The 27,965-nt window shown below is 39.3% G+C and overlaps 1 protein-coding gene and 1 pseudogene across 2 annotated transcripts; both read right to left on the bottom strand.

Moving 5' to 3' along the window:
* Positions 1–8,901: 8,901 nt before the first annotated feature.
* LOC146508087 (chemerin-like receptor 1) lies at positions 8,902–16,032 on the bottom strand. The gene is made up of 2 exons (XM_085177876.1): positions 15,318–16,032; positions 8,902–11,286 (listed from the first exon to the last, which is right to left on the bottom strand). The coding sequence occupies exons 1-2, from the start codon at positions 15,325–15,327 to the stop codon at positions 10,205–10,207; spliced, it is 1,092 nt and encodes a 363-aa protein (XP_085034002.1). The 5' UTR covers positions 15,328–16,032; the 3' UTR covers positions 8,902–10,204.
* A 4,077-nt stretch (positions 16,033–20,109) lies between these two features.
* LOC146508086 (N-formyl peptide receptor 2-like) lies at positions 20,110–23,858 on the bottom strand (annotated as a pseudogene). Its single transcript, XR_014876913.1, has 2 exons — positions 21,976–23,858; positions 20,110–21,008 (listed from the first exon to the last, which is right to left on the bottom strand). The product of XR_014876913.1 is annotated as an N-formyl peptide receptor 2-like (transcript).
* Positions 23,859–27,965: the final 4,107 nt, after the last annotated feature.

Here is a 27,965-nt window from a genome sequence, read left to right as displayed (position 1 = left end):
CTAGCTCAAAAGAAAAAGGACGGTATAGAGACAGATTGTGTCCAGATGGAAAGAGACGGTACTTGCAAAAAAATATTGTGCATTGGAAATGTGGACCCGTATGAAATCCGGCAGTGGAGTAGAAACCTTGAAGACCAAACCGCTATTGACGTAGCCTGATATATTCTCGTACCTTGCCTGTGAAGTCAGCGCATACACGGCGCACCAATTTCGCCATTATAAATCTCTGGAGGCTCACATCCAATTCACCAAGGATCTGGGTACAATTGTGAGTACGCCGTCATTCAAACAAAGGTAAGTCAGCTTGAGTACTGCGAGTAAAATGCGTTTGATTTCCCTCCTAACATTCAGATTAGTGCAGCATAAATTCATTCATGAGGGGGAAATTACAGTGAGAACACGTGGAGGCTCTTTTAGATGGATAACATAGTGAGTTCAGTGCACTGATGTGACATTGTCCTGAAGGATTTAAATATTCTCTATGGTTAAAGAAATTGCACTAATTAATTCATATTTATTATAAATAATCCTAATTACACTTAAAGTCGAACTTTATGCTTTCTCACTCTTGAAAGTGATTACATCCTTGCATTACATACTTAAGTTTTTTTCTGATAGGTTTCTAAAAAGAAACATGCAGATTTAAAATATAACATGCAGCTTTCTATAGATAGATAGATAAAAACACTTTATTTGTTACATTTATGATTAATGTATTTGAACGTAGATACAACACATTTGTGTCGGCCTTGGCTTATTAAAGTTTGTGTCTTGAACTTTGTCTGTGTGTGTTTCAGGTCCTGCACTCTCAAAGACTGAATCAACCAGCATTGAAGCCATGGGTCATTGTGAGCATCACAGGGAAGGTTGAAGCCGCCTACTGCAGCTGTATGGCCGGAGTCGTGGAGACCTGCAGCCATGTCCCTGCTCTTCTGTTTAAAGTAGAAGCAACAGTGAGGATCTGTGGCACAAGGACTGTTACAGATGAACCTGCATACTGGGTTTTGCTGGGTAATATGACCAAGATACAGTCAGAGGGTGGCCATAAGATAGAGTTCTCCTCTTCAGCTGCCCAAAAAAATGCTCTCAATCAAAACATAAACAGACCATCTGTAGTGACAGGGAAAAGAAGCCGTCCTCAAAACAGAAAAATTCCACCTGCTACTGTGGAGGAGTTGGATCAAAATATTTTTCCAAGCATAGTTCTGTTCTGAATAACCCATAATGTTTTAATTTAGGGGGGCATGTAAATAATTTGCATTTACTGGTTATGTACTTACTAATTACCACTGTTCAAAAGTTGAATAAAGAAACAAACAAATGTTTGCCTATTTTTAATTAAAAGCACTTTGTAGAACATCACATCAGTTACAATGTAGAATCAATGTCATGTATAGTTTACAAATGACAAAATCATGACAGCATTTATATAATATCACCCACTACTAGCATTCTGTAATTTACTGTCTCTTTTGAAAATGTATCTCTACATATACAGCACAAGACTTTTAACAGTATTTAACAAGAGTATTTTCCCTGGTTTTACTAACACACTGGGGCACATGTTCACCAAAACGCAGCAAACCTTTGCCATCTTATCCAGGAGGGTCACCTTTTCACCCTCACATGGAAGAAGTAATCTGATTGGCATGGTGGTATGTAGCATGTAGTTTGAAACAAAGATTTCGTAGTGCCCCATGTGTAGTGTTGGAACCCAGTCAGGATTTGTTTCATTCATTTCATCGGCTGGTTTGCTGCAATAATGCCAAATAATTAGCAACTCTATAAATAAAGGTAGTTCTGCATGTTTGTTCTAATTTGCTATGACCTCAGAGCGCATTGAAAATAAAAAGAGTAATATGAACTTATTTAGAACTTACCAGAATGAAAATACTGGAGCACACCAACAGATATCTGTGGCTGGTAGAGAACTGAATATCAGCTCGTCTCACAGCTGCTATCCAGGCTAGACGCCTTCTTTTGGTAACATCCAACACATAAGCTCCCTCATGATGCTTCCAGGTGAGGAAACAATGAAAAGAGAGCCCGTTTTCAAGCTTATTCTTTTGCCAGTAGTGCAATCTAACATTACAACCGACCACACAGCAAGCATTTGTTTGGCCTGCTAATATGGCGCCTCAACCAAAAATCCTGGCTACGCCCCATCCGGTAAGATCACGCACCAGAGCCCTATTAACGTATGGATCTAGAAAGAAGATGCTGCATTTTTAACTCTGAGGGAGATGGAGAATGAGCCTATTTCCAAAAAAAGTGGAGTGTGTTCCTTTAAGTACTATATTGTATATATTGTCAAAAACTAAAGTGTACATAGCAGTTGTTGTATCTTGTTTACTGTATCACTGACAGATAATTTCAAAGTCAAGTGAACGACTTTTATATAACCTTTATTTATGCAGTTAAAAAAAATCTCATTAACATTAAAATGTCTTTTGTAAGAGTGAGCTGGCCAAGAGGACAGCAGAAATGGCAGCAAATATTACAATAGTTCTGTAAAAATATTTTAAGTGGGGATAAAGGACCGGATTGGTTATAATGTAAGTACAATAACACAGAGTTGTAAAGATACTTGAAAAACGGATAATTTTTTAATTCTCTATATAACCCCTCTGTAAACCCTATTCACCGAAGTGTACATACGTAAAGATATTACACAGAAAAAATACACAGAAACATTGGAAATCAGTTTTTGGCAGACAATCACTTTTTGGCACAACACCGGTCCAAGTGTGAACTTCAGGTAAGAAGTTATGACCTGCAGTCTATCTGGGTCAGATATAAACCAAGTTTAGGTGGAGTTTATTTTCGTTATTCTGACTTTTTCCGTACTGCGTACTAGCTAGCATGGCGGAGTTTCTATACAGCTGGGTGGGTGCTATGAAGTTAATGATGTTGAACTTTATTTTGTCCATAAGTTATTAGAGTTGCCAACCGTCCCGTCTGGTATTCAGAGAAAATATTACGCGTTTCTTATTGAGGTGAAAAGGAACACAGTTTGTCCCGGACTTCAGCTACAATGAAAAAGACACAAAACTGGAGTTATTCTGTGTTTTTGCTGCACAGCTGCCTCTTCTTCTTTCATTCTCCCCCTCCCTCTCCCGTTTCTACTTCAATCATGAAAACTGATCAATGATCAGCTGATCGGCTCTCTTGCTTGTTTATCGCCCACTTTGCGCCAGAAACAGGAAACTAGCGAATGTCGCGCTAAACAACAGCAGCACGTTTAAGCTTGATCAGCTGTTGTTAGAATTTATTTAATATTAATTTCTAGTATCAGCTGATGTTTGCTGGAGCCACAGCTGCAAAAAAGCTGCTGGTCATGATATCGGTTTGGTTATCTGGTGAGAGGGAAACATGAGGAGGAGATGAAGAAAACCAGGAGATGTCCTTACTGAATCATCAGAGCTGAACAGGTGATGGAGAAACAGGTTTACCTTTTAGGTGACATAAATGAGTTGAAGGGAAGTTATGAACTGTTTCTGAGAGACAGATAACCCCAGGATCCTTTTTTAGGTAGCTGACAGCTGGTAACTGTGCAGGTGCGGATCTAGCAAAGTTTTGCCAGGGGGGCCAGGTTGGGCATTAACAGGGAGAGGGGGGCACAAAGAAATACTTTTCTTTCTTATTCTCATTTAAAATGTCTAGCTTTTAAAAAAGAATTATCTGAATCTTACAACAAAGGATTGATAGATTGATGCATATATACCATCAAAACAGTGTACATCACTGTCACAACAGCGTTTGTTTTCATTCAAAGGCTTTATGATCTTTCCTATAATGGTGGGCCAGTCTCTAGTCAAAATGCCCAGGCCGATTTTTTTGTCCCAGTCCAGCCCTGTATGCAGCTCATCTGCAGTCTGGTGTTACCTACATCTTCCTATTCAGAAGGCAGAATTTCCGAGTTCTGAGTACAATCGAAAGCACCACGACTGCAGTTTTTGTGTTGGATGTAAAAGGCGCACATGACGCTGTGACGTAGGCTAGAATCATGGCAGCAGTCAATGACGGTCCAGGCGTGGGATTTCTCTCGTGGAAATATGCACATTATCTTTTCCTTTCTATTGGTAGGTGGCAGAGTGCACTTGTGGCAAGTAAGCAAGTTAGAAGACTGGCAAAGTTGTGGAAGCAACACATTAACAAGAGAATTCTGAGCAAAACCAAAGTTACTTTCCCTAGTAACTAGTTACTTTGAAAGTAACGAGTAACTTGAAGTAACTGAGTTACTTTTGATAGAAGTAACTAGTAATGTAACTAAGTTACTATTTTAAAGTAACTTACCCAACACTGGATAAGAGTGACATCAGAGTGACCAATCACACCTCTCCATTTGGAAATTCCACTGACAAATCTTGGTTTGGTGGTTCCCAGGTAAATGCTACTTGTCTGATTGCATTGCAGCAAGTGTAAAGTTTGGTGTGAGCCAGGATTTCTCATCCTAATAAATGTGCTTCTGGAAGAATGGCCAAAACTTCCCATAAACACATAAACCTTGTGGATAGCTTTCCCTGAAGATTTGTAGGGTGGACCTGCTTCATATTAAACCTTATAGTTTGAAGAATGCGATGTCACTCGAGTTAGGGGTTTACAGAGAATACTTTTGGCAATGTAATGTATCAAAATCTTTCCATCAACCATCACCTTTCTGAATTCTGCCACCTTGTGACCAAAGTCCATAACGTCATGTGAACCTCTGCAGCACACTTGAAATGTACTTTACAACATCAAATTCACTATCAACTTTAAACCTGAAAGAATAAATGTTTCACTTAACTATGAAACTACAATTCACTAGCTGGGCCCACGTCCTCATTTTAGGTTTGACAGCGTTTTAGTAGGTAAAGGTGAATGGCTTCGACATGAATTGAGCTGCAGTTTGGGGAAGGCCTCGAAGGGGACTGGCGATGGCTCCCGGGCCTGGCAGATCCCCATGTACTAAATAGAAGCGAAGAAGTTAAAGAATAGAGAACAAGGAGGGAGGGAGGGTGGGGCACGTAAACGAGAATGACCAGCTTGCAGAACTGGGGGAACCTATATAGATGACAGCCGGAAGGAGCGTGTTTGGAGGCGTGGTCCTGCTTCTGAAATTCCGATACATAATCTCCAATAAACTGACAACATTGACAAACATTGATCCCTACTGCATCTCCTAGAAGTGTAACAATGACATCACAATTCTATTCCCCAGCACCTTCCTCTCCTACACGCTCTCTTACACTCCAGGATGCGACAACGAGGGGAGCCGCAACCTGCACACACGGAAGACTAAGATTACTGGGAGATTACTCGGAGGACACCTGAGAAGACAACTGACTTTAAGAGCCAGGGTTTCACTAACTATGTAAATCAACGTTCCAGCAATGAATGACTGCCCACCCACACCTTAGATAGGATCTGTGATTGATCATCTTCAGTGCTGTTAAAAAGTATTTTTGATGTCTTAACATTTGCACATTTGCCACACATATTTCAGCTCGTTAAACAAATTTTAATATTACATAAAGACAATGTGAGGAAATAATTTTTTATGATTTTAATTTTTAAGGGGGAAATAAACCAAATAAACCAACCCAGTCCTGTGTAAAAAAGTAATAACTGGCTGTGAAATCCTTGACACCAAGAACTATAAGTATTTCTGAGCATGACTGACTGAGCCAAAATATCTCGATCATATCTAAGTCCAGACTTTGACGAGGCCACTTGAAAACCTTCATTTTCTTTTTTTTAACCATTCACAGATGGGCTTGCTGGTGTGTTTTGTTGTCCTAATGTTACATAACACAAGTGTGTTTGAGCTTTTATTGGCCTCACATGCAGAAGGACGTGGAACACTACACAACATAGGTGTGTAGCTGTTTAAAAAACAAGTGGCCCAACAAGCCAACCAGAACTCCCCTGATCAACATCACTACAACGTACAGTGTTTGAGATGGTCTCCATTTGTTTATTGCATCTAGAGAAATGTAAGGGAGGGTATGAATATATCCTCGTGGCAATGGACCACTTTACGTGATTTGCTCAGACTAACCCCTGCAGAAATAAAAGTGCCAAAACAGCTGTTGAAAAAATATTTGGAGATTTCATCTTGAAGTTTGGTTTTCCAATACGGCTCCATCAGGACCAGGAAAGAGAGTTTGTAAACAAACTCTTTGCCAAGCTGGAAGAATACAGTTGAGTTAAGGGATCCAGAACCACACTATACCACCCCTGGGGAAATGGCCAGGTAGAAAGATTTAGTAGAATACTGCTGGCCATGCTTTGCAACCTTGCAGTGGGAGCAAAAGCAGATTGGAAAGCAGCCGTGGTAAAGGCGGTCCATGCTTATAACTGTATGCGCAGCGAGGCCAGGTTGCTTACTGTTGGTGCTTACAAGTTACTGCTTACTTCCTCTTGTTTTGGCGAAACACCAGACTCCCCATTCACATGGTTTTTGGTCTCACAGCTAAAGCCCAAAGCCCTTCCCATCAAGACTATACTGAGAAGTGGAAGGCTTGCATGAAGAATGGTTACAAATTGGCCTCAGCAACAGCCTATAAGGAGAGTTGATCAGGGAAAATTTTCTATGGCAGCAAAACGCTTGGTACGGAGCTATACCCATAGTGCAGATTACTGGTCTGAAATTTCAGTGAGAAGATAGAGGACCAGGGAAATTGAGATCATTCTGGGAGGGCTAGGTGTTTTGGGTGACACAAAGGAAACATAAGGATAGCCCAGTATATGAAATCAAGCCAGAAAATGTCAAGGGGGATATCAGGGTTGTCCACAGGAACCTCCTGCAGTCGTGTGACTTCTTGCCAGTGGAAAAATTCAACTGACATGCAGAACTGAGAAAGCAAAAACAGAAAAACAACAGGAACATAAGCAAGAGTACAGTTCAGAGGATGAGGATGAATAGAGAGGAATCAGAGGACCTCCGACAGAACAGGGGGAACGTTTTAAACAGCCATTTTCCACCCTGATTTACGAATAAATTCTTTACAAATCCTACCATGTGAATTCATGGATTTTTTTTTCACATTTTGTCTCTCACAGTTGAAGTGTACCTCTGGTGCAAATTACTGACCTCTGTCATCATTTTAAGTGGGGGAACTTTCACAATCGGTGGCTGACTAAATACTTTTTTGCCCCACTGTATTTGTAATGAGAATAGCACCCTATGTTATTTAGCTAGGTTATGTCCAGGTTAGAGCATCTTACTCAGTAAAGATACCCATAATATGGATGGAGGTTAAAGATGAAATGAAAGTCCTGGGAATTTGGATTAGTGGAAAGTGTCACGATCCTGGGTCGGTGACCCAATGTTTTCGGTTTTGTATTATTATTTATCCTCGATTTTGTTATGATGTGTCATTGTTAGTGTCTTGGGTTTTGATTCTGCATTTCTAGTCTTGGTTTGCTTTTGTGATTCCTCCTCTGTTAGGTCTGTCTGCATCTCTGTGTGCTTCCTGTTTTTCTTTGGTAGTCTTCAGTCTATGTGCATCATATTCAGTTTAGCTTTCGTCATGTGTAATTAACCCCAGCCATGTCTCCCAGCTGCTCCCTCTTTCCCCTGTTACCCTCTGTATATGGTGTCTAGTCTAGTCTGCTCAGTGTTGCGCCGTCCTGTCATATATGCCTGTGTGTTCTGTTCGTAGTATTGTTTAGTTCAGTTCTGTGTTTATTAGTGCCAGCAATAAAGCTGCTTTTTGAGTTTAAGTTTCGCTTCCGTGTATAAGTCTGCATTTGGGTTCTTCACTCCTGCCTGCTGTGACAGAAAGTGGACACTGTCAAAACCCACAATGTATCAGGATTGCTATTTCTCGCCACTGTGTTTCCACTCCCACAGAAAGTCATCATGGTTCTCAATAAATTATGCGTTAAACTGATATGGGGAACAAATCGTGAGGTAATGAAAAGGTGAACGGTGTGCCTGAACTTTGAATTGAAAATCTCTTTTATCAAAAACGTGTGTAGTGCTTGTGTGAGCAGGAAAACAAACAAGAACAAGGCCCTGTGGGGCTAATTGAAAGGGAAAGCTATATACTACAAACTCCTTTTTGGAGACATCCTTGAGCAATGGAAATATCTTAACAGAAATTAGAATCAGAATCAATGTCCAAAACAAATTTATAGTATAATTAATGACAATAATAATGGAGGTTTAACACAGTATAAATATGCAACTGAAGAAGAACATTCTCAAATTGTTAAAAATATCTATGACAAAGTTATATCAGAAAACTTATCTCTGTTGGGCAACTTCCTGTCAGAGCAGTGGATCAGTGGTGCTTTTATGTTACAACAAAGAAATGCCCCATGCTACACTGCAGAGGTGTGGACTCGAGTCACATGACTTGGACTCGAGTCAGACTCTAGTCATTAATTTTATGACTTTAGACTTAACTACGGGTGGCTGTAGCTCAGGTGGTAGAGCAGGTCATCTACTGATCGGAAGGTTGGTGGTTCGATCCCTGGCTTCCCCAGTCTGCATGCCAAATATCCTTGGGCAAGATACTAACCCCAAATTGCTCTCCGATGCATCCATCGGAGTGTGAATGTTACTTAGAAAGCACTTAGAAAGATGTGCTTGTGCGAATGGGTGTGAATGGGTTAATGTACAAGTTGTGTACAGCGCTTTGAGTGCTCAGAAAGAGTAGAAAAGCGCTATATAAGAACCAGTCCATTTACTTGAAAAAATGTTCTGTGACTTGACTTGGACTTTTACACCAATGACCTGGGACTTGAATTGGACTTGAACCGGTTTACTTGAAAAGACTTGATATTTCACCCCAAATATAAAATTTAACACGCATATTATATAGAAAGTGTGCATCATTCACACTCCGTACGTATGTGTGCGTGAGCTGTAGCACAGCCAATCAAATGAACCAGATTTTTTAAAAAAAGAAAAGGAAAAAAAAAAACCTGAAAAATGCTGCAAGGAGTTATTTTTTTTCAGGTACATAAACTATGAAGTAGTCAACAAAAAACCGAAATGCAAAATGCAAAACATACAAGAAGAGAATCACAGACAGAGATGGAACAACTTCAACTTTCTCCGACAGTTGAAGTTGCATAAAGAACAGTAGGCGGTCCTTCTCTTTTGCTACGATGAGATAGCTGACTTCATCTAACTAGCAAATGTTGTCCAGGCTACGTTGGTGATACAGTTTTTTTTAATGTGTATGATATTTTTGTCATGCGATTTTAAAGCCGGTCCTACAAGCGCATCCAAGAATAACATGCAGCTTATCTCAGAACTGTCGGTGAAAATTATTCTTGGAGCTAAGTTTAATTGAGCTGCATTTTATAGAGGTGCAATTTCACAATTTGTGTATATTTTCAGTACAGTTCACTATTTCGTCGTGTGTTGAGAAAAACACAGATTTAAAAATGACATGGTCTAATATTTACATTTAACATATAACTGCAACATTCTTTTTTTTTTTTTTTTAAGACTTGAAAGGACTTGAAATTCAAAGTTTCAGACTTGTGACTTTACTCTGACTTTTACACCAGTGACTTGAGACTCGGCTCTGACTTGCCTGACATTACTTGAGACTTGACTTGTGACTTGAGGATAAAGAGTTGAGACTTGCTTGAGACTTGCAAAACAATGACTTGGTCCCACCTCTGCTACACTGTGATGAAGACGACTTTGGACCATTTAATTTTAAATTGCTACAGAACACAGAGATAAGACAACAAATGGCTACTGTGGGTTTTGAGATTGATAACAATATAAAATCTGTAAGGTATGGTTTATTACGAATTTTTAAAGAAACAAGACAATTATTCTGGTTAATTATGTGCATAATTAATACCCAGTTCAGTGGATGCTGATATTAAAAAAACATGAAATAATCTAGAGCATTAGAAACTCATATACACAAATATAAAGCTGTTCTTAAATGAAAAATGTTAATATGACTGTATGGATTACATAATTAATTTTTAACAAATTAAATACCACAATTCAAAGCTTCATAGGTTTTCTATTATAATGGCTAGTTTAGTTTTCTTACTACTGCATGGAGCATAGTGAGATTTCCCCTGAAATAGTTAGAAAAATCTAAAGAAAACAGTAGGGGTCACAAAAACAAAACAAAACATTTGAGATTTTTTTGCACAAATTTACAATCTGAATCATCCTGAGATTAAATTTTACATTAAAAAATTAATTCAAATTTACATTGCCAACGGTAAGTTTTTATTCAGGGTTTGAATCAGGTGTCTCCTCAGTGATGACTACTTTGCTTTCTGTGCAGGATTCAAAAGCAGCTGGGTCGATCTTCTCCAAAGTTGCAGCAGCATCTGACTTTCGGGAAATCCTTGAAAAGGTTGATGACACAGAGCGAGTGGACATAAACGATAAATGGTCCTCTGCCAGAGCACTTTCAAGTACAAAACATATGGACTGCCGAAGCTTTTTTATGAATTCTTCACACATGAAAACATAGAGGATGGGGTTCAAGCAGCTGTTCAGAAAAGCCAGACTCACAGTCAGAGGACCCATGATCTTAACAATAGCCAAGGTTTTAGGGTTAGTCATATGCTTTAATTCTATAAAATTGCAAATATGGAAGGGCAACCAACAGATGAAGAATGCAAAAATGATGGAGAAAATGATTCGGCGAGATCTCCGTCTCCTTGTTCTTGACATGCGCATTGCACGTATGCCTATGGCCACATAAGACACAAATATGACCAGGAATGGGATCACAAAGCCCATAAGAAAGCGAAAAATGTGGAGACTCCATTTCTGTTCATGTGTCATATAACCACAGTAATGTGCCCCATTGTATTCCACAACAGTGCGAAAAGTGGCATAAGGAGTGCTGCAGACCGCAGCAATCACCCAGATGCCAACACATATGAGCCGAGCTTTGCAGACTGTGCGCTTGTTGTGTGCCCACACCACCACCCAGATGGACAAACAACGATCCAGACTCATGGCTGTTAAAATGAAGACACTGGCAAACATGTTGACTACACTCACAAAAGTGTTGAGCTTGCACATGAATTGTCCAAAAGGCCATTGGTGACTCTGAGAGAGAGAAATGATCGAGAAAATCAGGAAGGCTGTGAAGAGGAAGTCAGCTATGGCCAGGTTGAGAAACCAAACTGAGTCAACTGTTTTCTTCATTTTGAAGCCCGTCACGTAGATAACCAGAGCATTGCCCAGAGTTCCAACTATAATTATCAAACAGTAGATGACAATGGAGGCTGTTTGTATGTGTGTGGAAGCTGCATCTTGTTCAGATGATTGATCTGTTGTGGAACTGATGTTACCTGAAAACAAGAAGGAAAGTATTTTAAGAAAGATTATTATTTAACACATTATACAGCATACACAGAAAAAAAGGGCAAAAGAACAAAAAATAATATTTGATTACGTGCATTATATATATATATTAGGGGTGCAACGATACACAAAATTCACGGTTCGGTTCAGTTCGATACTTTGGTGTCACGGTTCGATATTTTTTCGATACAAAAACATGTTCATGCCTTTTTAATTTGTCATTTATTAAAATTATAAATATCTATTTTAACTCAAACGTACAGTTTTTAAATTTAATGTTGCTGAAACAACAAGGGGATAAAATAATAATTCTATCTGATTGAGAAATCACTCATCTTTGGAAAAGAGAGTTTATTACAGAGAAATGCCTCTTTCCAAAATAAAAGCTATACTATACGCTTCTTCTGGGCTATATTCTCAGCAGCATATTAAACATATCAGGTCCCCATAAGGAGAATCATGTGCTAACTAGGGATGGGTACCGGTATCCGGTGCCATGATGGCACCGGTTCTGACATAAACGGTAGTAACCAGACCGAAAAGCAGCGCACATTTCAGTGCTTTATTTCGGTGCTTTTTTTTCCTGAGATGTGATACACTTTGAATTCTAGCCAATCATTTTACGTTTCCGGGGATAGTAGGCGGGTCCAGGTACGTACGTTCTTTTAGAGCAGAGCTACAGATTAAAAATGCCCAAGGCGAAGCGGTCAAAAGTCTTGCTGTACTTCACAGCAAAAGATGCAAACTCAGCAGCCTGCAACAAGTGCTTTAAGGTGATACTGTGGAAAGGAGGTAACACCTGAAATCCGATGAAACACCTGGCGACGCATAGCGTTTTTTTTAAAAGCCGAAAAATGCGCCGTATTTGATAGCTTGCTGCGAGACCTCACACCGAGCGCATCTAATGCAGGTGGGTTGCCTGTTATCGGACCCGGAGTTAGCAACATCCCCGAAAAACCCGAAGAGTAGAGTCCTGGCCCCTAGCCCTACCAGTGTAGCAGAAATGATGACGGATGATGATGGCAGCAGCAGCCGTTCTTCTCTGCGTGAGTAGCTTAATGTTGTTCGTGTATAATTTACGTTGAGTAGGCTAACCACGTTATTACATTAATGTATGTAAGGTGAACTAGCAAACACCATCATAGCTACATGCGGCTGTCTTCTTGTTTGATGGCAGATACTCCCTTCACCCTGGCCAAAAAGGCAAAAATGACCAAATAAAAAGTGGGAAACAGTTAAACATGAGAGGTTTTTGGATAAAGTTTTTGTTTTTTCCATTGTTAAAGCACTGCTTCCAGCCAAGAGTGATACCATATATGCCCTATAGCTGCAGAAAAGGCTAACATTGTTATCTTTTTACTAAAAAAACAGCTGAACATGAGAGGTTTTTGGACCAATTTTGTGTTCTCCATTCTTTAAGCACCGGTTCGAGCACCGTTTAAGCACCGGCACCGTTTCAAAAGTACCGGTTTGGCACCGGTATCAGATAAAACCTAAACGATACCCATCCCTAGTGCTAACGGCTGTCTACATGACTGGGGTAAAGTTTGTAGCATGCGTGCTTGTTTTTGTCTGCTTCCACTTGTCTTTGCACTAGGATGATGTCGGTGTAAATGTGCAGTCATATTCATTTTGTTCCCACTAGTGCTGTCAGCATTAATCTGAAATGAGGTTAACGCCACAACACGGCAAATCTCCGTTAACGAGCTACCGCAGATCGCCCCGTGCATGGGGCTGGACGGCCAACACTTTAACGAGCTAACTGCACTAACACACTAGTTCCCACCCATGTAATTGAGCATTGCTTGGCACATCCGACATACTGTTTTACTTTTGTCCATGATGCGCTTACCTTCAGGGTCATACTTCACATGAAGACCAAGATAGTTCCAAAGGCCAGATCTGAATGAGGGTGGGGGAGGTTCAATTTGCCATGTTGCAACGAGCTTAGCTCCTGTCTTGCTAGCTTGCACTGCGCTCAGTGGATCTGCGCTTGACAGTGCAGCCTAGGCGGAGTAGTCGAACGCAGATCCACTGAGCGCTCAACACAGACAGCATCGTCAGAAGAAAAGTTGATCAAACAAATTTAAAATTTTGTATTGTTCGATACATATGCGTACTGAACCGAAAGCACTGTATCGAACGGTTCAATATCGATACGAGTATCGTTGCACCCCTAATATATATATATATATATATATATATATATATCCATATATATATCCATATATATAGATATATAGATACCTTCAAAAGTTTTAGAACACTCTAATTTTTTCAGTTTTTTATTAAAAATTATGCAGTTTAATTTCTCATTGCATTCTGAAATGAAAGCATAGTACAAATAAGCAACTGGAGTTAAAAAACAAACAGATAATGGAATCAATTTATAGACCAAAATGTTTTCTAAACCTTTGACTCATCAAAGCAGCCACCTTTGGAAAATATAACAGCTGAACACACCCGTGGCATTCTTTCTACAATAGAAATCAAATATTCTTCAGAAAATTCTTCCCATATCTGTTAAAGAATTTCCCATAAACATGTGGCACTTGTAGGTTAGTTTGCTTTCACTGTTCTGTCCAGTTCATCCCAAACCGGCTCGATGGTCTGGAGACTGTGCTGGCGACTCCATGTTTCCAAGGTTACCATCCTGTTCTTTTTTCCTGAGGTAGTTCTGGTATAATTTGGACTTATGTTTTGAGTCATTATCTTGCTGTAGGATGAACCCCTGACCAACTAGGCACATATCAGAGGGTATTGCATGGTGATGGAGAATGTTGTGGTAGCCATTTTTGCCTCTCACTCTGTACAAGTCACTGACCCTCAATCCAGCAAAACAACCCCAGACCATCACACTTCCTCCTCCATGTTTGACATTAATTCCACACACTGTGGAACCACCACTTCGCCTTCTCGACGGCGTACAAAGATCCTGCGTGATGAATAAAGATTTGGAATTTTGATTCATCAGTCCATAATACCTTCTTCCAGTATTCAGTAGTCCAGTGGTAGTGTTTCATGGCCAAGCCTCTTTGTCTTATTCTGACATCTTAGCAATGGCTTTCTTGCTGCAACTCATCCTGTCAAATCTGCAGCTGGAAGTATTCTCCTTAAAGTTAAAACTGAGACTAATATTAAGCTGTGCTTAAAGCTGTTGCCGTGTGAGCTGTCTATCACGCCTATCATGCAAGCTGTTAACTCAAAGAAACGTTTCCTCTGATTCAGTTGTAGTTTTGGGTGTGCCAAACCTCTTCCTGTCAGAGTTTCCCCAGTTTCTGAGTGATGATGGTGAAGGAAACTGGACTCACTGACACCTTGACTTTCTTTGCAATTTCTTTGTAGGAAAGACCTACATTTTTAAGTGTTACAAGGGTCAGTCACTCTTCCGTTGCTAATTGCCTTTTTTTCCACAATTTTTGTTATGGTACCACAGTGTGTTTCAACACTGCTTTTATGCAGACAGAGGGGGTTGTAAGTACTCCAAAAAAAGTTGGAACACCTGTAGGAATTAGTAGTACCAGCTTTCAAGGCATGACAACCTCCATTGCTGCAGAACAGCTTTAAATTGTTAACTCATTTTGTGTTTGCTGAAACAGGTCTTTTTGTATAATTTTAAAATATACATTACTTCTCAGTTTTAGGTAACCTTACTTTTTTTATAACCTGTGGCCGTCAACCATTTAGCTATGTACCACTTCAAGCTTGATCTGAACTGAACCGCAATAAATAACTGGTGTTCTACAACTTTTGATCGGTAGTGAGTGTGTGTGTGTGTGTGTGCGTGCATATATATATATATATATACATACACGTGTCACATCAACTTTGCAACCCTTACTTCCAATATGCTACTAGATTATGTCAAGTACTTTATGCAAGCTGAAATTTTGAATTTATTTAACTTAATTTATGTTGTAATCAGAAATGATAACAGGCATGCATGCTCATCTAAATCACTTTAGCAGGAATTCATATCAGCATTCAATGCTAATACATTTAAAGTAAATCATCTTACCCCCACTCATGTTTCTTTTAGCTGACAGACTTTATTCTAAGTTGATTTCTATCTGTTGCTGCTTATACTTGCTCTCTGAAAACTGAAAACTCTCTATCTTCGATTACTCCTCCCTCTGAGTTGCTGCAGATGAGGCAATACTCACACAGAGAAATGAAAAGACAAAATAACAGAAATGCCTCAATATACACTGATGAAGCAACAGAGGAGTGCATGACATTTGGTGAACCTAAATGAATATTTTTTGATTACTTTTAAAAGGTTACACGTCTTACTAGATTAGTATTTATTGCAGTGTGTTGTATTTGTATTTTGCATATTTCATTGTATAAGAGTCATTGCTTGTGGTTAAGTGTATTTTTTTCTGCTACACTGTGCTAAATTTTAAACTTCCTCATACACTTTTACAACTCTCTGACCTATCAAACACTCACTAGCTGTCTGAGTATATGTTTCACAGATTAACCCAACAGCAGTGCAGTAGCTGTTTTGCAGAGACTATTATTAATTGTCAGTACAAGTAGTACAATCCAGTAGGGTTGTTCATATAACGATGACGATATAAAAACGTCTATCGTTTCGTTTTACGCTATCGTTTGTTTCGTGGTGTCGCAAAATACACTGTTTACGGCAATATTTTTTCACCGTTTTGATGGTCACTGTAGTGGCTATATTAATTTCTTAAAGTCTCTCTTTCTCTTATATTTAATATAACCACACTTATATTATTATATTATTATAAATATATTATATTTTTATGCATTGTGGTTAGCAACAAGGACGGTAACACCATCGCGTGTCCGCTTGTTTATGTTCCACATAAACCTTTCACAATAAAGCTCAAGATCCTGTTGAGACTTTTCAAAATAAACTGAATCACGTGACAGAGCAGGTTATTTACGGATGAGAAGTAAAAAAGAGCTGCCAGGTGCTAAAAAATAAACTTTAGACTCAATCGTTAGAACAGGCTTTTCCCAGCAGCATGCTGTGTAATAAATACTCACAAAAAAAACGGCGGCTGTTACAACTTATGTCTAAAAATGTATCATTTCATACATCGGTTAAAACACTCGACTCCAGCTACATGACGCACAGCTGGAAACACTTCCCGCAAGTCGAGATTCACAGAATTTACAGAAAATGTTACATTTTTGTGATTTATATTGTTATCGGGACGATAGAATTCTTATATCGGGATATGAGATTTTGGTCATATCGCACAGCCCTACAATCCAGTAAAATATCAATGCTATATGGAATTACTCATTGATGCTGGGATGAGAAACATGTAAAGGTGTTTTGGTTTCTTTGTTAAAATATTCATTAGCTGTGCTCTAAACGAATCCTTCCTGCATGTGTTGCAGCGGCTTTTATAAGGACAAAGACACCAGAGCTTGACAGACACACAGAAGGGATGGCACCAAGGCAAGACAGGAGGCATAGAAAGGGAATACAAAAGGGGATAAATAAACCCCACAGAAAAAGCAATCAGGAAACTACAGGCACAGAACATAGCATCGTCCTAAGCCTGGGAATATAAATATAATTTTATAACCAGAAGACTAAATAAGGAATACAGAACCAAAATACAAAAACAGAAATTCAGGAGAAAATATGGAAAACATGCTGTCTTGTTTCTGTACTGAATAATCCAACACCATCAGAACTGAATGACTATAATCCAGTTGCCCCCATATCACATGTGACGAATGCACTGGAGAGACTTCTGTGCAATTTGCATACAGCCTAATTCTGGGACTGGATCATCTATGCTGCAGTGAGCTTACAACTGCCTTGTGAGGATCAGCTTCTGTGATTTCTGTGCTTTTAAAAGGACTCAGCAACATGAAGCTACAGGAAATGTCAGTAAAAACAGCAACACATCAGACCATCAGTGCAATAACTGCTACTGAAACTGAATAACACCTTAGATGGTGATTGACTTCTTAAGGGAAAGGATGGCTACGTGACCTGTGTCTGTTCAGGGACAGGATGTTGAGGTGGATTGTTGTGGTGGACAAATATGAGTCCCTGGGTTCCCATATTCTTCAAAGACGCAGGAATTAATTTTTGCCAGGGACATGAGTGTGAGACCTTTACATAAAGCACCAGTCTTGTAATTCATATAAGTCCTACTGTAATATCCTGTAAGAGGACATCCTGAGCTATCAATTAAAATCTATTGATGCCACTAGTGATGGGAATTCCAGCTCTTTTTAGAAAACCGCCACTTTAAGCTTGGCTCACTAAAAAGAACCGGCTCTTTCGGCTCCCAAGCAGCTCTTCAGGTTGTTTTGTTGCTTTAATTAATATATTATCAACAACAATATAAAATTATGCACAAAATGAATGATTTTTTATTTATATATGTTTAATATATAAATATGCTTGTGACACAGGACCCCGGAACACACACACACACACGCACACACACACACACACACACACACACACACACACACAGGCGTTATGTTTGGGCAGCAGCCCTTTTATTTATGGCAACACAAACTGCGGTTTTGGATACAGACAGTCCTGGTTCATTGCCACCTCACTTCTGCCCAGCCAACACTAGCACAGAATACACAGACTCATCATCAATCAGCCTGTCCAGACACACCTGTTCCCACCACGCTTCTGTGTCTTCCCTCCGAGCTCACTGCGTTATCCCTCCTCTGCAGCAGAACCGAGACCACACCTCCGCCACAATGCTTTTATTTATTCACTCCACATAAAATGTAAAAATAAATAAATAAACACACACACACACACACACACACACACACACTTAGGGTTGTTATACTCAGTACAGAGACGAGGTTCAATGATATAACAGTTGACAATTTATTAATTATTTAAAACAGCATATAAAAGCACAATCATAAATATCAATGTACAAATATGCTTCAAAGGTATTCAGAGCCAAGGCTTACCAGTGGAGGGGCAGGGATGCCATGCACAAACTTCAAAAAAAAAAAAAAAAAAAAAAACTCACCAAGACACAAGTGCAGCACACAATCACACACTCACACTAACAAACTAAGAAAGGCAGGTGTGTACACTCAAAGGACCCCACCACCAAGGCACCCTAGTCTCCTCCACGTCAGCACTCCGCATCTGAATAAAAGAAACAAAGAAAATTTTAATATATTACAACAAAACTAATATTCACACTCTGGGGATAGCCCAACCATAGGAACACACTGGTGATCCGCAGCTAGAAAAAGGGCCTCCCACCAGTGGCGTAACAAAAACCCAAACTACAAATCAAAACAACGAAGAAAAACAAAACAAACATACAACCTAAATAAAACTTTAAAATATGGAGCAGACGGAATCGCCGTATTGCTCCAACTTGCCGTCTGCCCGACTACAAGTTAATCTTCCAGTCAATCAATATGTACGCCAGCCGACTCGCGTAGCATGCACATGGCCGTTGTCCATGCCAACGTCCAGTTTAAAGGCTGGCAGCAGCAGGAAAAGAAACCTCGTAACAGGAACAGACGGTAAAAGCAAAGCAGCAGCACTTCAGTTAAGGAAGGCCCACACTTCTGAGTAAACAGCGTCATGAATCATGAATGGAGTGGCTCATAGGAGGCTTCTACAGCTACGACGTAAAAACAATACCTGTTTACCACCAAGTAAGGTAATGTACGCACTACAATGAGCAAACACCTACCAGCCGCGATGGAGGCTTCGGGAGTATAAAACGCAAATGATCTATGCAACACCAAGGGAAATCAGGTGACCCAAAAGGAGATCACAGGTAAGCAATCCAGGAATGCTCAAATGGCCACTATTTATACTAGCATTCCCTAATGCGCCAGGCCGAAAATGGGTTGAACCGAGAAATAACATTCATCCTGCGACATATATAAAATACAAAAAACAACTATTTACAATTCAACTTTGCAAAAACTGTCTCATAGAGCTCTGGGTTGGTTTAGGTGGTTGTAGTGGTATACTGCATGATTATGTAGATACTGCAGCAGAAGAAGCAGCAGCAGCACCAACAACATTTGCAGTAGACACACTGGCACGTTCAATAATATCACGCTCAACTGACTGTGTTTTATCTTCCCATTGCACTGACAGTTGGACAGTTCTCAGGTGCCTGTGCAGGTTGTTTGTAGAGCCGGCTCTGCATGATACTCTTTTCTTGCAGACTCTCTGCAGACACTCTGCCTTTGTATTGTCAATAAAATTGAAATGGTTCCAGATTTTGCTTCTTTCTTGGTGTCATTAATTTTCTTTATTATACCTTTCTAATGTGTCGATGTTGTCTCTTATTGTTGCCCGGGCTCTCTTTCTCTCACTCCCTCCTGCTCTGTTCGTGTGCTACTGCGAGTAACTACCGCCCCTTCCTCCTGTGATCAGCAAAAACACAAGGCACAAACACATATTGACCAATCACGTCCGGCGTGAAGCAAAAAAAAGGTGTGAGAGAGAGGGTGAGAGAAAGAAAAACAAAAAACAAAAACACTGCTCCCAATGAGGAGCCAGCTCCCATCGTTCACTTCAAAGAGCCGGCTCTAAGAGTCGTTTGGTTTGCGACTGACCCATCACTAGATGCCACATTTGTGGGGGCTGGGCAGAGCACACATATTAGATTTTCAAAATGGCAGGATTTACAGTTTCCACATTTTATTATTAGTTATTAGATATTATAATTATGCTGGTAAAACTCAAATTGGAGCTTCAGTTTGAGAACCTTAACTTTGATTTGGTAAGATTTCAGTAATGTTTAGTAACTTTACCTCTTCCAAAACAAAACATTTGTTTAGTGTCCTCTGCAGTCCGATGAAGGGTGAGGTCGAAAAGATGCTACTGAAAATTGCGGAAGGGGAGTTGGTCTTATTTCTGTCAGGAGACGTTGGACCAAATATGAAAACAAGATAATGCTACCCCCAAACAGCAGGTCCTCTGATTACATCCAACAGAAAACAGGTGACCAGGTTTTTGTCATGATAGGCTGTGTGGTAGGCAGGCCGGAAAGGTGGACCTAAGAGCAGGACTCAAAACCGAGAGGTTTAACTCAAAACGCAGCTTTATTGCTGGAAAAATCTCCTCATAAATAAAACTTACAAAAACAAAACAAAAACTCTGAACAGAGGAACTAAGGACAGCACAGAAGTCTTAGCAGTTCAGGTGGCCGACTTGGAGGCCAGCAACAGAGACGAAACAGTTCTGGAGGCCGACCGCGGGGAAGGCAGCGGCAGCAGCGAAAAAGGTCCGGAGGCCGTCTGCTGCCATCTGCTGCACAGGGCAGTGGCTCTGGTCAGCAACAGCAGGATGCAGTCCTTAGCTGGCCGAATGAGCTCACTAGAGCTTCCAGCAGAGGATGGAGGTAGCAGAGTTAACTCCTGAGCTCTCAGCAGGGACCAATCGCTGAGACAACCCGGATGAGCTCCCAGGAAAAACAGGTTGCGCTGGCTTCTTCGTCTCCAGGGGTCCAGATTTAGCTGAGAGACGAAACTCAGCATCTGGGGAGGCCCTGAAGAGCGTAACAGTCTCCAAATAGGCCAGCTCATGAGAAACAACAAAAGTCTTAGTAGGGCTATCTCCCTTCTTAGAATGAGTGGGTGGAGATGGTGGCTAAATAGACAGTGGACCTGAGCTGATAACTGCAGGCTGGACTGAACTGATGACAAACAGGTGCAGAGGTGCAGGCCGTGCTAATGGCTGAGAGATTGACTGAAAGTATGTAACACATGAAACACAGAGAAGACAGTGACTTAAATTAGAGACCAGAACAAAAAATAACGTCAAGCGAACAAAACCAAGAATAACCAATAACCAGGAAATAGAATTTAAATTGTAGTGAGGAGCCCAGCCGAGGCTCCAAACTTTGTTTCAGGTCCCAAAGTCAAACGAACGCTGCGGCATTACTGAGAGTTAAAAACTGTCAAAATTCTTTCATCTTTAATAAAATGATAAGCATTGCTGCTTTACCAGGTGTAACAATGAAGTTTAACATCCAGGCAAAAACAGAATGGATTAAATTCAACAGAGTTAGAAGTTACTAGGAAGTTAGCTTGCTAGTTTCCACCTAAACATGATATAAACATGATGTTCTGACTGAGAGATTTCTGAAAAATTGAAACATTTAAAACCCGTTCATCAACAGTGCACCTTATAATCCGGTGCACCTTATGGTCCGAAAAATACGGTACTTCTTTTCCATGATGGACTTTGGGAGAAGTTCCATACTGCAGTGTGCAATTTAAGGACAGGCTCCAGTCTGAATTAAAAGTTTGACCCCACCAACTTCCTGTTACAGTGATTACCATAAAAAAAGTTATTGAAATGGACAGAGAAGAATGCTTGAGGGGAGTTGAGCAGCCTCAAATATCTGATGGTGTGAGTGAAGAAGATATCATGGAGCTGAGGGAACTGTTTATGTTCTGTTTTAACATAAACGGTTAAAGTTCCCAGGATGATTCTGATACATTTTGTGTATCAAAAAGAGGAAAATACCATTTTTGGAACAGAATAACACTCTGTTCATTGTTCATTGTTTAAAGTTCATAAAAATACCACAAAGAGAACAAATTGTTATCCAATGTGCATAACCCTGACCATCACCCTCACCTCTTACTGGCGATACAGACAGACACTAAAGCCCCTTTGCTAAAGGATAGATAGGGGAAATCTTTCATACCATGTGTTAGTACCCTCTGGCATGGTCCCTCTGTCTCTCTGGCTGGTTCACACTGGCTACAGGTTTTGTTGGTTTTCTCCTTCTCTCTGCCTGGCCGGAGCTTGTTACAGGTTCTTGCTCTTGGCCCACGCACCTGTGATTGTCACCACCTGCTGCTGATCTGGCTGAGCTCCCCAGCTGCTATTTAAGGCAGTGGCACAGAGCAGCTCACTGCTGGAATATTGAATCTCCTGAGGTCGTGCTCTCGGCTTCATCTAAAGATCTCCCTGTGTATATTTGCCTATGGAACTGATTGTTGAATTCTGTGTGTACATACCCCCCTCCTGGAGCAGATTATGGACCCTTTCTGTGTGTGGCAGCATGAGTGGAGTTTTGGAGCGAGTGCGGCTGAAGAGGAGTGAGTGTGTGTGGATTACCCCCTCTCCCTTGAGCCCTGGACTCAACTCACTGTACATATATATAGCACTGTTGTTTGCAAAGAACTCTGCGCGTGAATCCATCCAATAGCCATGACACCCTCTATAATATAACATATCTATCTGGCAGAAAAGCATCTCCCAGATACTACTACTACTAATAATAGTGGATAACCATTTCAACTTCTGCAACAAAATAATTTCATTTTATTGTAGAAACAACCAGTCCCGAGGTGAGAAAGACATGTACCCAAAATGTGTGTAGGCAGATACCTAGACCCAGCTGAGGGTTCCTGCATTTCCTCATTTATTGGTCTACAATTAATGTTAATGTATTAATGTGCTCAATGTTTTTTTAAGAATGATTTTTTCCTGTTTGCTTTTAATTTTAATTTTTAACAGATACTTTTGTGGTTTGTGCATAGTATGATTTACATAGTGTGACTCACAGTTAGAGGACCATCAATTTTAACAATGCCATGAAGATCTGGGTGAGTCATAGCCTTCAATTCTATAAAATTGCAAACATGGAAGGGCAACCAGCAGATGAAGAATGTAAAAATGATGGAGAAAATGATTCCGTTTCCTTGTGTCAAGATCCTCTCTCGATTTCTCTGATGCTTTTGTTACTCAGCTGTAAAAAATAAACACAATTGACTCCAAAACACGTGTGATGCAACCTTTTAAAGCACGCTGGCTCCACTATATAAGACACTTCATTGTAAGTGTGCATAGTATATATGATTGCACAGAATTTATGTGAGTAATTATGATTACATATCTTGTGTATACAGGTATATATGTCATAATAAAATCCATTTCCACTAGCCTACACATAATTTCATATCCTCAATGCCTGGCTCTTTTAACCTTTGAGCAACAACATCTATCTTGCTTAATATTTCCACACTTGTTCTTGACATGTGCATTGCACGGATGCCTATGGCCACTTAAGAGACAAATATTACCAGGAATGGGATCACAAAGCCCACGACATTAGCTGAGCTTTGCAGACTGTCCTCTTGTTGTGTGCCCACACCACCACCCAGATGGACAAATAACAATCCAGACATCCAGGCTGTCAGAAAGAAGATACTGACAAACATGTTGACTACACTCACAAAAGTGTTGAGCTTGCACATGAATTCTCCAAAAGGCCATTGCTGACTCTAAGAGAGAGAAATGATCGAAAAAATCAGGAAGGCTGTGAAGAGGAAGTCAGCTGTGGCCAGGTTGAGAAACCATATCGAGTCGACTGTTTTCTGTATTTTGAAGCCTGTCACGTAAATAACCAGGCCATTGCCCAGAGTTCCATCTATAAATATCACACATTAGATGACAATGGAGGCTGTTTGTATGTGTGTGGAAGCTGCATCCTGTTCAGATGATTGATCTGTTGTGCAACTGATGTTACCTAAAACAAGAAGGAAAGTATTCAACATAATATAGAATATGCATATAAAAAACAGGATTTGATTAGGTTAGACAGTTACATATACACAGTATCTCACAAAAGTGAGTACACCTCTCACATTTTTGTAAATATTTTACATATATCTTTTCATGGAACAACATTGAAGATATGACACTTTGATACAATGTAAAGTAGTCAGTGTGCAGCTTGTATAACAGTGTAAATTGGCTGTCACCTCAAAATAAAATAAAAAAGTTATTTAGAGGGAAGTGGATTTTTTAACCAATTTGGGTGTAGTGATGGACGCAGACCTAAACTTAGAAAAACACATTAAGACAATAACAAAATCAGTTTACCATCACCTCAAGAATATTTCAAGGATAAAAGATCTGATGTCTCAACAGGACCTGGAAAAACTAGTCCATGCATTCATCTTTAGTAGGCTTGACTACTGTAACACCATCTTTACAGGTCTACCTAAAAAATCAGTCAGACAACTACAGCTCATTCAGAACTCTGCTGCTCGAGTCCTCACTAAGACCAAAAAAGTGGACCACATCAGTCCAGCTCTGAGGTCTTTACACTGGCTGCCTGTCCGTCAGAGGATAGACTTTAAAGTTCTGATGCTGGTCTATAAAGCTCTGAATGGTTTAGGACCAAAATACATCAGTGACCTCCTGACCCAGTATGAACCCTCCATATCTCTCAGGTCATCTGGATCCGGTCTTTTATCAGTTCCCAGAATCAGAACCAGACACGGAGAAGCTGCATTCAGCTTTTATGCTCCTTATATCTGGAACAAACTCACAGAAAGCCTCAGATCAGCTGAAACACTCAGTTTATTTAAATCCAGGTTGAAGACTCACCTGTTCTCAGCTGCATTTAAATAAAGCACCAAATCCACACTTAAGCTTAAATTTAAAAACTTACATTTTAACTACTGATTTTATGTACTGTTCTGATTTTATCTGTTTTGATTTTATATACTGTTTTGTTTGTTTGTTTGTTTGTTTGTTAAGTAGTTAGTTAGTTAGTTTGCTTGTTTTAATCAATTTTAAATCATGCTTTTTATTTGTTTTTGTTTTTAATGTCTCTGTAAAGCACTTTGAATCACCTTGTTGTTGAATTGTGCTATACAAATAAACTTGCCTTGCCTTAAACACATTTGCCTACAGTTAAAAAATAAAAAAGTTTTCTTCTAAAAGAAATGTTGAATGAATTCATTTCTTAAAATCTATTACAGTAAGAAAAATAAGCGAAAGCTAAAATGATGATAATAATGAAGAAAATCAGCAACTTAATATTTTAAATGATTAACCTAAAAATGTTTTTGTAAGTGCTGTAATTAATTATATAACACTTAAAAATCATTTTAAATAATGTGGAAAAAGTAATGGAGGAACATAATTTTTACGAGTAAACAACTTAAAAACATGTTTTTAAGCTACCAATTATTAAGTAAGCTGGTTCAAAACTCTGCTGACCGCATTATTACCAGAACCCCCTCCTGCCAGCACATCACCGCTGTTCTCCAGGAACTTCACTGGCTCCGTGTGAAATTCTGGATAGTGTACAAACTCGCTCCTCCTACCTTTCTGACCTGTTAAGCACTATCTCTTCTGCCCGCTCACTTCAATCCTCTTCTTCTATCCAGCTTGCTGTGCCTTCTTTCCGCCTCACCACCATGGGAAGCAGAGCTTTCTGCTGCTCTGCTCCCAACTTGTGGAACTCTCTACCCCCAGATATAAGAAACATTGATTCTCTCACCCAGTTTAAATCCCTACTCAAAACCCATCTATTCAAATCTGCATATTCACTGTTAACCTATTGTTTGTTTATTTTATCTTGTGCTTTTGTTTTCTTATTTTTCTTTGTTGCCATTGTTCTGTTATGTATTTTATTATATTGTTAAGTGTCCTTGGCAGTCTTGAAAGGCACTTTCAAAGAATTATTATTATTATTATTATTATTATTATTATTATTATTATTATTATTATTATTATTGTGGTTGTGTTGTATATTTCACTGTTTATATCCATTGTTTTTGCTTATCTACATTTTCCTTTTGCCAACTGTGCCCGTAAATTGAATTTTTTGTTTGATTTTTCCACAAAGGCAGCAAAGAAAAGCACAAAAAGCACTGACTCAATCTGTGTTTTGCAGTTTTTAACTAGACCATTGTTTACAACATTTGTTGTAAATAGTAATCTGTCAATCCCATTGTAAAGGAAGGACCCACAGCAATATACTGCAACGGTAGTTAGAGGTGCCCCAGGAAACAATATCAACAGGGTATCAAATACCATTGATCCCACAGGCGAGTGGGCCACCCTAAAATGAGACAAATGACTTTATTTTGGTTTTTTTAGGGAACACAAAAAATGTTTTGTTAAACTGTTGATATTGCTTGGTTGTCATGTATTTAACTGTGTATACCATAAGCAATGCATCATTACTTAGTGGTGGGTTTGTGAATTCTTTATATGGCCGTGTATGGCATTTCATCTAAATCGAAGTCTTCTAAACAACCCAGTGATGAGCTGCGGGCATAGAACCTTAAGTTTGAGGAGATTCAATTTACTGCAATTTAATGCAAGTTACTGACTACAGAATCATATTACATAGTATACAAATTCCTATGCATAAATACAAAAGAAATGTATGACATATCTAACAAGTGCATGTGTACTTATACATAATGTTTCTACACAAAGGACTAACTGATGGCACGGAATACATTAGTAATAAATAGAAGGAGACCCACTATCCCTGAGGTGCTACAGAGGAGACAGAGCTGCATATAACTGGAATGCTAGAATGAGGGATATAAACCATATATTCAGCTATCATAATGGGCAGTGTTACATTCTTGGGCAATTACAAACCCAATTCTTGAAAGGTTGGAATGTTGTGCAAAATGTGAGAAAAAATGTGACAGAATGCTGTCATTTGCAAATGTTTTCAAGGAACCACTCAGATAAGGTTCAGTGACTTTATTTACAGTATGAAGGTGAAACAACAATCCAAACAGAAGTTCAACATTATTGAAGGTCCTGATTCCATAGGGCAAGTTTCTTCAAAAGTCCAATATCTCCACACATCTCTCAAGAAGCCATATATTAACATGATCTAGAAATGCTCCATCTTCTTTGGGTCAAAGCTCATTTAAAATGAACTGAGACACAGTCGAAAACTGTTCTGTGGTCAGATGAATTGAAATTTGAAGTTGTGTTTGGAAAACATGCAAACATTTGCATCCTCTGGGTTAAAGAGGGGAGAGACCATCCAGCTTGCTATCAGCACTCAGTTGAAAAGCCTGCATCTCTGATGGTATGGTGGTGCATTACTGTCTGGAGAGGCACCATTAATTCTTTGTAGGACTATTGAGCTGACTCATGTTCACAATGATTCTCATGAATCTCATGAATCATGTTCTCTCAGGAAATGGTATGTTATGAAAGAAAGAAAGAAAATAAGACAGCACTCCACACCCCAATGACGTATTTAAAAAAAAATCTCAAAAAAGGTTATTTGCATATTTAAAAAAATGAATACAGAGTAACTGAAATGAAGGCTTTTAAATGTTGCTAAATCTCAAGGATGTACATCTTTTCCAATCTCAGACCTTAAAGTCATAATTCAATTTTTTTTAAAAAGAAAGAAGAAAATAAATGACATTTTCATACTAACTTCAGCACACTACTCCTTGAACTGTAAGTGTTGCATCTTTTTGTTTACATACTGAATAGTCAATGTAACAAAACAGACTATTTAGCATGTTTTCTTTATACATTTCTTTATATTTTGTTTCCAAGGTGTCAGAATTCGTTACTGTAATTTTTGAATGGGTCTCGAGCAATAGTTTTCTTTAGATATGAGCTGCTTTTTCACTCATTCAGTCTCTAACCATTTTCAGAGTAATGTTTTTTGTAACACATTTAACACTGATCTATGAATCAATAAAGAAAAAAAAAACTGCAACTAACTTAATGGACAGACCAGTTCGGTGTCTACACATAAGCAAAGCAAATAAACTATTGTAATTGTAATTCATAAATTTTGGCACCTTTTTTTCATAAGCATTATTTGTTCCCATATATTTATCGATGACAAAATGCCAAGGATTAGAGCTTGAAAGCTAAATGTTTCCCAAAGAGTAG

The sequence above is a fragment of the Neolamprologus multifasciatus genome, chromosome 11 (genome assembly GCF_963576455.1).
Source record: "Neolamprologus multifasciatus chromosome 11, fNeoMul1.2, whole genome shotgun sequence".
NCBI lineage: Eukaryota > Metazoa > Chordata > Actinopteri > Cichliformes > Cichlidae > Neolamprologus > Neolamprologus multifasciatus.
This window is presented reverse-complemented; position numbering and strand designations above follow the sequence as displayed.